The following is an 11,475-nucleotide window of genomic DNA, read 5'->3' as shown; positions in this document are numbered from 1 at the left end:
GGGTGGCACTATGAGCCAAAGGGCCAAGGTAGGAGTCACAGAGGGGCTGGAGTTCGGGGCAGGGACGTACTGAGCAGTCTGTGCATGGACTGCTCACACACATCTGCCCACCTCACGTGAAAAACAAACCGAGCTTTCACCACAGAGTGGCAAGAAAAAAGGCACCTGGTGTGAAAGCCCCCAGATCCAACTCTGCAAACATGGACTGATTTAAACTGGAACTGCTCGCTCACAAGAGAGACTGCAGCTCATCAGCTGTGTGCGTCAGACGAGTCAGCCACAGATTCCCCCACACTCCCACTTGTCTTCTGCAGTGAGGAGTGAGCAGCTCTGGGGGGTTTTCTGCAAGAACTCAGTTCTCAAAACATTCAGTTTTGGCTGAGAAACTGGATAAAGGGAGGGAAAACAAGAAAAAGAAGTGGAGCTATTCTGCAGACAAAGCATTTGCAGGAGTTCATCCTTACCTTCCTCTTCTCATAATCCAAGAATTTGTTCTGAAAAATAAGCAATATCAGCAGACATTTACTCCCAGGAGCAATTTTTTTTAGATACTATTAGCCCACATTATATATTCCCCTAACTGAGTAAAGACATCAACCAAAGGCACAAGAAGATTAACATAGCCACAAAGTCCAGTCATTCATGCTTTTCCAGCGTCAAAGAAATTTACTCTGTACTTGCTAAACAGCACAGGAATTAGCACAGCTTATCATAATTAGATGCCTAGGCTCACCTTTCCCAGGTAGGGCTGGACATGCCTAGCACTTGGCTGGGAATCACAAGGTTCTTCTGCAGTTTGCTGTCCCCCCAGAAAACCCGCATGTGTTACCATGCTGCACACACCGTGTCACGTTGCCACCCCTGTCCCTTGATTGCATCATTGCTTTCAAGGACAGAGACAGTTCTTTACGATGTGTGCTCCAGGAGTCAGCAGTGGTAACACCATCCCCAACTGTCAGGGGCGAGATGAGCCAACCACCCCCACAGTGCTATGCCTGCTTCTGGGCACTGATGCTCTCTTGATCCTAAAAGACACATCTCGTGGCGGGGGAGGTGATGAGGAATGATGTGCAAAGTGCTGTGAGATCCACTGATGGAGAGGAAAGACAAATCCAACACCCTCTTGCACAACTTCACACGCAGTGGAGCCTCACCTGCCACTCGCTCTCCTCCTCCAAGTACTTATGCACTGCCCTGTCCACCCCGTCCACTGATGTTCCTTCTCCATCACTCTCCAGCGCGGGGAGCAGATACTGAGAGGGAGGGTAGTATGCAATTCCACACTCTGGAAGGTATCAGACACAAAAAAAGAACATTTGGTGCTTAAAAACCTCCTTGGCAGCATGGCCGAGGGCTGGCTGGCGTGTGAGACTGCTTCCAACTGTGCTCCCTCTCCCCAAACACAGACGAGTGCCCAAAAGAGCTCCTTTAGCTCAGGCAGGCTTAACAAGAAGAAGATCTGAGAGGAGATAGTGCCATCCCATTCCCACCAGGACGACGATCAAAGCTAACCTGCTCAGAGGGAAACGCTTCCTTCACACGGGTGCAGGCACGTTGACTTCTGCAGGGCTGCAAATGTTACTGCCCATATTAAAATAAGTTCTGACTGTCCTTTTATTTCAGGGATTAGCACAATGTCTGGCAAGGCACTTCCCCTGCATAAAACCTCTTCCAAACCTTCCTGTCTGTATTAAACTCAGTGTTTACAAACTCACAGTACATTATCTTTGTCCTCTGAGTTTTCCATCTGGTTTCATCTTTCTCTTGACAAACCATCAGTCTGCAGCCCCCAAGTCCTTTCTCATAGAAAATGAGGGTAAAAGGGACCTTGAGAGACTACTGAGTCTACCTCCTTGTCCCAAGGCACGGGGACAAGGGGACCTGGACAATGCCTAATCCTCCCACTTGAAAAAATACAAATGAGAAAATAAAATCACAGGGAGCTGCAATGACTTCTTATGGTCACTCAGTCAGTCTCTGACTTAGCTATTCTGGTGTTTTAAGAAAACCATTATAAATTTCAGTGTGACAGTAAGAAGCAAGTCTCAAGGAAGGACTCCTGTTTTGCTGTCTGCCAGCAAAGACACATAACTCACTGACCTGCCTGCCACGTGTGCAGAGCATCAGAAACCACCCCGATGTTTGTCCTTCATTAATGCAATCTTTGAACACACCACAGCACCTAATGAGAGCACAGCGCAGTCCCCCAAGTTCTCACTACCATCCACAGACTCTTCTTGCTTACCTTTGCAGAGGAACTGCTGAATGGACTCTGTACCTGCACTGCAAATATCAGGTGATGGGTAGGTCATGGAAGAAGCATCCAAGGTCAGCGACTCCAAAAGAGAACACACAGGTTATTCTGGTGGCCCAGCCAGAGTCCAACTGCAGCTATCCTTGCAGCTCCCCAAAATTTCACTTATGGAGTGATAATTTCATGTTACCCTAAATTCTGACATAAATACAAGTTTGTACTGAATTTCTGCTGGGTGTTTGACAACTTTCAGAGGTGACTGCACTGTCTCTTATTTGGGAGCTTCTGAGCTGGTCCTTCAGTGGAACATCTCCCTTATGCAGACATGCCTACTTTGTGTTTAAGCACAAGAGGGCATGGCACTTCTCCATTACAGAAATTTTCTACTAATTTCTGTATGCTGGAGCCTTAAGCATGATGCATGGAAGGGATGGTGACACACGGTAAGAACAAGTGGAAGGACCACTTGCTCTTTTGTCCTACTGTGGTCACCAAAAGGACCTAATGTTGCCTCCTATAGAGAAGGGCTTAGCAGGAAGGCCCAGAAAGGAACGACTTTATCAAGCACAGGGGAGCAAGCTGCGCAGATCCCTCATCTCAGAGACTGCCCACAAGAGAATGTTCTGTGTTCGAGACAGCAGAGCATTTATTCGCATCCTCCATGCTGGTGTCTGAGTCAGCCCTGTTGCCTGACATTTGCACAGTTTAGTACTAACAAGTTTGGCAGCCAGAAGGTAACACATCCATAAAAATCTTGACGCTTGTCCCATTTTGAATGTGCACTCCAGGGAGCCAGAAACCTAGAGGCTGACAATGAGTCACAGATCAGTCCCGGCAATGGAGGCAAAAACCTCATCAGAAATATCCCATCTGCTCATTTAGAATCAGCCTTGGTGGAAAGCAGCTGAGTCAACCTGAGCCCACAGGCACAGTTTGTGCTCTCAAAGAGACAGCCCTGGCAGAAAATACCTGGGGGTTCACTCCCTGTGGATTTTTTGTCATGATTAAGCCATGGCAAAAAGTCATCAGACAAGATCAAAGCAGGAAGGGTACGCAAAAGCTATTTTGGACACCACGAACTATATACAGCCTTGTTACAATCCCCCACAGTGGGTCCTGCCCAAGCCCTAAAAATTCACTTTCTATGCTAAATTTATTATCGTATTGAGCAAGTAGGAAGGGAAGCAGCCTGCAGCCTGTGAAGGGGAGAGACAGACATGGTTGGCTGGGTGCGCACCTCCAGCGTGCGGATGTGAGCCAGCACCCGCGGCAGTTCCTGCAGCATGTTCCCACTGATATCCAGAGTGCGCAAACTCCGCAAGCCGCTCACAGTGGCAGGGGGGTCCTCCTCACTCCCCGTCTGACCCCGGGGGCGCCCAACCCCAAAAAGCCGCTCACAGTGGCAGGCAGCTCCTTCAGCTTGTTACCTAGAGAGAGAAAAGCCATTTAGTACCATGTAACCTTTCCAAAGCAGGACCCAGCAAGTTCATCTGCTGGAACACCAAACCATAATCATATGTATGACTCATTTTCTATACTCTAGTACAGGGACGGGGCTGTCAAGGGTCACACGAGGACTCCAAAGACTGCCATTGCCAACCAAGGCAAATGGGGATCAACATCTACTTGCACACAGCCCAAGTGCCCAGGTCCAGGAGTGGTTCCTCATGCCAAAACGACCTTCCCAGCTGAGGTCACTGCTGCAGGCTGGATCTGTGCTCTTTATCAGGAGAATATTTGTAACATGGAGTCTTCTTCCCTTCGGTGCAAGTACCAGAGATGGGAGAAAGGGGACTGAGTGTGGGACTGCACATCTAGGGGACAGAGGCCAGGTGCTGCAGACAGATGGGGCAATGAACTGAGCTGCACTTCCAAGTTCCTCACCCTCCATTTTCTTCCCTGTTTCAGCAACAGCTCCCTGTAACAAAGTCTCCTTTTTCTCCCAAATTTATGGCACTGTGTATCTGGAAAATGTCCAGGAGTCTTGAAAAGAGGTATGGTATGTGTGTTAGGGCTGTGCAAACCTGGTGAGGTTACACTGGCTGCCAGGACCGAGCTCCGGGTGTCAGTGGACTTGCTCTGCAATTCAGTTTATGCAGGCTGACTGCTCTACTTGCTTTGCTGAACTGCTTCTGCCAAAGATCTACTATTTTTCTTACACTTGAATCTGCACAGACAGATTTCTTAGGTTGGTCTAAATCATTTTCCAGAGGGGGACGAACCCTGGCCTGGGACTCCTCTTGCAGGGCACAGGCAGCGCTCCCAGCTCGAGGTGGGTCTCACGCTCCCGGAGGAAGACGCGGGCCTCCAGCCCTCTCGGCACTCCTCGCCGCAGGAATGAGGCAGCTGGGGCTCTGACATCTGGCCACGTGCAGGCACACAAGTAAGCTTTCAGGTGTTGAGATCGGGCACAATGACCAGCGACCTCTCCTTTGAGAAAGGGCTGAACGAAAACATCATATGGACCAAGTTTGACCCACTTTCTGCTTAGGTGATTTCTCCTGCCTTGACAACTATTTGAATTCAAATCTTTCTTGTGTTCTTCCTTAGCATTCATAGTATAAACCATTCGGTGCTTGCCTGGGTTGAAAGGAATAATTACTAATGCAGCTCAACACGACCCAGATCATAAATGGTGCTTTGCCTAGAGCACCGACAAGAAACATGTGCCTTACCTTTCACATTGAGCATCTGGAGCTGGGCAAGGTCTCCTATAGATTGTGGAAGACATTTTAAAAGATTCCTTTCAAGGTTTAGGACCTAAGGTATTAACAGAAAAGATATTCAAGATATTCTTTTTACAAGTCTCAGGTCTTCTACACATCTATGCTGTTGGGACTATTTTCAGGCCCAGAAGGACAACCTGAAATTGGTTTTAGACAATACTTTCTGGGTTAAAAAAAAAATTGTTTTCCAGAAGCCCTGGATACAGGATACGTCTAGCTACCACATGCAATGAGAAACCCTATTCACAACCAACAGCAGCTGAACCAGATGCAGGAGCTGGGAAGCAGCGTGTCCTCCCCTCCAGGGCAGCACTCCCCCACCCCGGCTCCCACAGCGGAGCAGTGACTGAACCTAAAGCTGCACCCCGAGCAGAGGAGACCCTCAGCGTGCACTACGACACGCTGCACTGGATTCTCAACATAATCACACAAGGGAGGATGGTAAAACCTGAATATTTTGGGAAATCAATGGGACTGGAAGCTCCAGCTCTGCTGCTTATAGCACCCGCTTGGCAGTGTGAGCCATTTGGACTGACAGCCCTTGCACTAAGCTGGGACTATATAATTCAGCATGCCTGCCCTTCTCCTGCTCTTCTCCTGCTCTCCCTCTCCAACAAGCCAGTTCAACAGTGACAGTCAACGAGATAGATCTGACAATATAAGCACCATCATTTAAGTTGTGATTAATTATAAAAGAAATAGTAGTAACCCCATATTTTTGCTGTCCTGTAACATGCCCTTTACAAACACTTGGGGTGCAGCTGCAAATCTTTTACCTGAAGAGATGTCAGCTTAGGAAGCGATGCCAGCTGGTTGTCATGCAGGTCTAGAACCTGGAAGAGTAGATGATTTCACCAAACAAGGTTGGGAAAAGAAGTCATGGTGCAAGAAGGAAAGGTCATGAATTATCTAGCAATGAAAATTACTTCCTTTCCAATGGGGCTTTGAAAAGCAGCTTAAGTTTTCAAGGAGACATAGGCACTTAATTCTTGTAGGTCTTTTGAAAACTCAAGCCTCTATACATTGATAAACAAACAAAAGACTAGGGAGAGGAGTGACACCAAGGGAGCTGTTCCACAAAACTGGATGAGCCAACTGGATAAATCCTCTCCACGGAGCCAGCCTGGCAGAAAAAGACATTTTCTGCAGGGTCAGTGAGCTGAACTGCTCCAACAGCAACGCTGCACAGAGAGAGGGCAGGACTATGCCTGGAGACCTTCCTCCTCGGGGAGAGGTGAGCTGCGGGAGCGACTCTGCCTCTTGTGGAAACACAGCACGAGGGTGGTGGAGCTGAAAGCCCTCAGCATTTATATGACAGGTACAGCAATACAGCCCCATCACACATGGTCACCCATCACCAGTTTCATTCACATTCAAATGACCCACCAGTGCAGAAGACAGATGGATCTACCCCGTAACACACTCAGTCCTGACTGACCACCACCGTGAGAGGCTGTTAAGGGGGGAAGCGTGGGATTATGAAGAGGATAAATGAGTCCTGGGACTGATTATGATTTTATACAAACCGCTCAGTGACTGCTACCTGTCTACCTGGGAGATAAACCTAGGAAAGGCAGGTTTCACACCTTGTTACCAATTCTTGGCAAAGACAGTCAGACAGAAGGGATTTATTTGGGCTAGTGTGTTTTAATGCAGCTAGAACGCAAGGAAAATAGGCTGCAGATTAACTGTTAAGAATCACGATTACCTTCACGGTTACGAGACTCAGAAGGCTGCAGGACTTTGGAACTAAAGATGTCAGATTATTCGTATGAATAATCAGCACCTGGGGAGGAAAAATCCCATTGAAACATGAACACAAGAGGCACTGCTGTCTAGAACAAGCACATTTGTTGAGATTTAATTGCGTAGGCTATATAAGAGTTTAATATCTTATTCAGTATCATATAAAATATTAAAATAATAAATGGATTTTCACAGAAAGTCAAACATTTAACATGAGATCTAAACAAGAGCCTAGTTTCTTACATAAGAAATATCATTAGATAGGCTAAGATAGAAACAATCACCTCATCTTTCACGACAGAAATTAGCTCTAAAGCACACAGACAGGATTAGTCCTACCCAAATTGCTCTCTGTGTAGCATCATACAAGTGGCCAAATTCATTACAAGCAAACTTCTTCTGAAGCACCATATAAACAACCACATACAGTCATTTCAAACACAACAATAATATTCAAAAATAATAATAGAATTATCTAATAATTTCTGATTGCGACATTACCTTTTTTTGCAAGACTTTACAAGTTGCAAAGGCCCCATAAGGAACCTAAAAACAATTAAAAAATAGTCGTGTCAGACTTCTCAAGATACTATCTTTGTAAGCACTTCTACAGAATCCACCTGTGAAGTGCGAATAATTAACTTTAATGAAAACGCAAGTGATACTTAAAATTACTGGCCCCTGATTTTGGCCCAGGATGCCAGTACTTCCCGGTTAGCTTCCATTTAAACCGCTTGCAGTGGCTCTCCATAATACGACAGTGTCGTGCATAGCACAGAACAGACTGAGATTTAGGCAGAAGTCCAAGTCTTGCGCGATTTAATATTCAATGTGCGGATGACTCAAGAGTTCAGGCATATTTTCAGTTAGTCATCATACAAATGTATTCTATGGTTTTGCAACCTTGGCAAACACGCTGCAGTTGGCTAAGTGAGAAAGGTGAGCAACAGGCAGGACTGAGTGTCCTCGTATGTGCTAGGCTCTGCAGGAGAGGGGCAGTCAGACAAGGGATATTCCAGCAAATTCAGCCCCTGCCAGCCAAGGCTCTGAGCACCATGACCTGCTCTGCAGCATGGAACTGGCATCAGCCAAACTCTTGTCCAGAGTTAATTTTAAGACCAAACTGATGGCTCACTTTATTTGTTGAAACGACAAAGGCTAAAAAGAAGACAAGCAAGACAGAGTTTTATGGTACCAATCCAAAAGGAGCCACTGGGGATCCAAGACCAGTTGCAGCTGTGAATGGAGCTGGCTCAGTGTGCATCTTCTGTCTGCCACCCTTTTACCCAGACTGGCTCGCAGACTGTCCCACACAGCTCGCAAACCTACACACAAGATGCTGTTGGCTTCCGATCTTGGAACAAAACATCCCAAAGTCTCAGCAAAGCCATTTCATACTGCACAGCAGACAGCTATCCTCTCCAGGATGGTCCCAAATCTCTCCCCAAAGAGCAGTGCAATATCTATTAGCTTGTTTGGCAATGGCATCCTCTGACAAAAGGTTACACAGGTACCAACGTGTTTTAGAAACACAGGACAACGAACAAAAACTGAAAGTGAAATAGAAACGGGCTTCTACTTAACAGAATTGCCTGGCTGCCAGAATGAAAAGCTGTGTCTCCTCTGAAATCCTGGCGATCTGTCACTAACCGCTCACACTCCAGCAGACAGCTTGTTTCTAATTTAGTTGGCTGCCATAAAAGAAGCCAAATTGGAAGTGAGATTTGCATCCTTAACCAGCAGCCTGGAACCAGCGATTTTCATTTATACAGAAAAATAAGCGCAGGTGGCAGACTTTGTAGCTCTAAGATTAGAAACAGTCAGCCTTTGGCAAACAAATTTCCTTATGACTTGCAAAATTAGGCCATGAGGTCCCAAACTAGGTTCCTACCAACGTACTGGTGGAGGGTATGAGACCACTCTGCCCTTCCCATCTTGTTAAATGAAAAAGGATTCCCTTTTCAGGACAGAAATGTTGTGGAAGCATCAGGTAGGACAGGCAATCTCCCACAAAAAAAAAACAGAAGCAGCCCTCAGCTGAAAGCCAGTGCTCAGCAGACATAGGAAGAAGCAGACCAGTAAAAAGGCCATTTCATAGACATGATACTAAATTTGACAGTTGGTAACAAGAAGCCGACAGGGAACTCAGACCTGTGAGCTAATACTGGAAGTTGTAGAGAACATACCTCTGAGAGTTCACATTTGGATATGTCAAGAATGTCATCAGCACCAGCTTCTTTTGCCTGGAGAGAGAAGATATGCACCCAGAGAATTGTAGAAATACGTGGCCTCTTGCTGCGTATTGGCTAAACTACTCAACTGTCCCCTCCCTAGAAAATGCAATTACAGTTCTCTGCCACGGCTACGTAATTCAATGACAATGCTAGAAGCAAAGGGTGTGCTGCTACAACTGCAGCAAGCAAAAGCAACTGGGAAACCAAACTGCAGAAAAGCTCTTTTGGTACAATAAATGAATTTCTGCAGAAAGAACCAAAGCACATTCTAATTCTGCAATTTTAACTGAAAGGATATGGAAAGGAAATGATGGGTTCTGAAGAGAGCACTTCCTAGGAACAACAGCAGTGCCATCCTAGCCTGTAAAGAGCCTGCTGTGTCATTGGCAAGTCTTGCTCAGCAGACCGACCTTCTTCTGAACTGTACACAGAAACCAAAATAACCTGCTATCGCCTTTTTGCTTCCATGGGACCTGCAGAGCCAGGAGCAAGGACTCACCGCTTCTGTACAAAAGTGGTTTTCCATGTTCAAATCAACTACATCCAATGCAGTTGCTAACAGCAATGAAACGGGACAAACCTCACGGTCAGCAGCATTGCATCTCTGGAATTATTTTCTTAAATAAAAGGTACTGCACAAGGCCATAAAACCTGCTATTACTGCCTCTGTTAAGTCTTCAGAACTGGGTATCTGACCCTAAACTAAGCACACGCAATACAGAATTAATCCTAGAACGGACAGATTAAGCTATCCCTCCCTGGTCCCACAGGAGCTGAAAAGAAACCCTCCAACTGAATAAATTCAGTAAAACAGGTTTCATTATTGGTACATAACAAAGCCTTCCTTTCCAAAATACCTTACAGACATCCAACAGGCATAATTTTGTCACTTTTAAATGCAGGTACCTCTGGGGTAGAGCAGAGCAGAACCCCTATGCCAGCACGGGTCCACAGCTCCTACAGCAGAATAGGTGAAATAACTCAAAAGAAGATTGCTTTCAGAAAGCCAGTTTTAAATCTGCAGCCAACCTCACTGGCATGACAGCAACCTGCTGAAGATCTACCCCAGGGGATCCTGGCCAAATCCTAGTCCAGGAAAACAAACAGCAGCATCTAAAAAGTTAATCCTCTGAATGATAGGAAGAAACGAAATAATAATGAGAAGCAAAAGAGGGGCACAAGGAAAGCCAATTATGATGGGAAAGGGGATGTCACAGGTTCCTTGGTAGGAAAAGCAAACTGGGAGATCTGTAAGAGTGAAGGGGCATGGAGCAGAAAGGAGGGATGGGGTCCCATATGCCGGCTGGCAGGTGGGGTGGGGTGGAGGACGTTACGTGGAACCACAGCGGCAGAGAGGGATGGGAAGTGGCACGAAGGGGACCTGTGGACGGGAGGGCAAACGGAGATGGGGAAAGCAGGAATTCTCTGATGTACATTAGGAAGACAACCTGCTGTCTCGGTGAGATCAGTAACATGATTACTGGTAATGCAGGGGACGTACTGATTCACCTGGCATCCAGGACTAGACACAGAGAACAGAAAAGACCTCGGAATTGCTTACCAGGCACATTTGGTATTCAAGGCGCTTCCGAGCATCATCGCTGGGTTTCTTCTTACGGAAGAAGAGTGGCATGTTTAGTTTTGACTATAGCTCCGTCTCAGTAGCACAAATGATCAGCATAAAGGCAGAGGGCTCCTGGAGTATGCATTTGCTGGGGAGCTTGGACTACAGTACTGGGCTCTAATAAGTGGGGGAAAAAAAAGAAGAAAGAAAAAAATCACTGTCTCAGCAATTGTCTTTGTTTAAGCCCTTCTCTGGCTTGATCAAACAGGCAGATTCCAGCACACCTCCATGGTGGAAGTGTTAACACGAGCTGCAGAAGCACAACTGAGATGGGTTGATTGTCTTGGTCATCCCTGTGCAAGATAAATTAAGTCAAGCTGGAAGATGCACAGAGAAAGACTATTGAGTGATCAGGAAAACTCAGGGTCCCCTCTAGGATAGGAACTAAAAAAGCTTTAACTGTATCAAAAGATCAAGCACCAGGGACAAAAACCAAACTATTCAAACTCAAAGTCAATTCTGGCACAATAATAAGCAACTGTAAAATGTTCTAGAACAAAGCTAGTCCAGAAATGTGAAGAACTCCTGATCCTGAGCAACGCAGCTGCCTTCCCCTTCCAGGGCAGGTGAGAATAAACAAGACCCCAATGCAGTTCAAAATACAGATAACTGTTTGCAAGGGACTTGATGACTACTGAGTACAGCAGAGCCTCCTCTGTCACATCACACAGCCCGTCCCAGCTTCCCAGGACGTCACAGGGACCTCAGACAGACACCGGAATCAGGATGCCCAAGCTCAACTTTGCTTCTCAGCTTTAGGGGCTGTCTCAAGTTAACAAAACACTTGATTCATTTGCTTTCTAGGCAGAAGCAGAGTCGCACAGGAATACTTTCCCCATTTTAGTCACACAGTGAGACGAAAAAATTCTGCTTAAACAACGCCTAATAGCT

The 11,475-nt window shown here is 46.3% G+C and overlaps 1 protein-coding gene across 1 annotated transcript in view; it reads right to left on the bottom strand.

The window, feature by feature from the left end:
• The window catches only part of LRSAM1 (leucine rich repeat and sterile alpha motif containing 1), a 23,082-nt gene extending 12,489 nt beyond the window's left edge, over positions 1-10,593 (bottom strand). The window contains exons 1-11 of the mRNA XM_009587076.1: positions 10,522-10,593; positions 8,913-8,969; positions 7,228-7,272; positions 6,689-6,766; positions 5,757-5,813; positions 4,930-5,014; positions 3,636-3,681; positions 3,492-3,579; positions 2,246-2,336; positions 1,155-1,285; positions 465-494 (exon numbers count right to left, since the gene is read on the bottom strand). Of these exons, the coding sequence (XP_009585371.1) occupies positions 465-494; positions 1,155-1,285; positions 2,246-2,336; positions 3,492-3,579; positions 3,636-3,681; positions 4,930-5,014; positions 5,757-5,813; positions 6,689-6,766; positions 7,228-7,272; positions 8,913-8,969; positions 10,522-10,593 (780 nt within the window). The remainder of the gene's footprint in view (positions 1-464; positions 495-1,154; positions 1,286-2,245; positions 2,337-3,491; positions 3,580-3,635; positions 3,682-4,929; positions 5,015-5,756; positions 5,814-6,688; positions 6,767-7,227; positions 7,273-8,912; positions 8,970-10,521) is intronic.
• Positions 10,594-11,475: the final 882 nt, after the last annotated feature.

This window comes from Fulmarus glacialis, unplaced genomic scaffold, assembly GCF_000690835.1.
Source record: "Fulmarus glacialis isolate BGI_N327 unplaced genomic scaffold, ASM69083v1 scaffold23351, whole genome shotgun sequence".
NCBI lineage: Eukaryota > Metazoa > Chordata > Aves > Procellariiformes > Procellariidae > Fulmarus > Fulmarus glacialis.
Note: the sequence above shows the minus strand (reverse complement) of the source record. Positions and strands in the feature narration are given on the sequence as shown.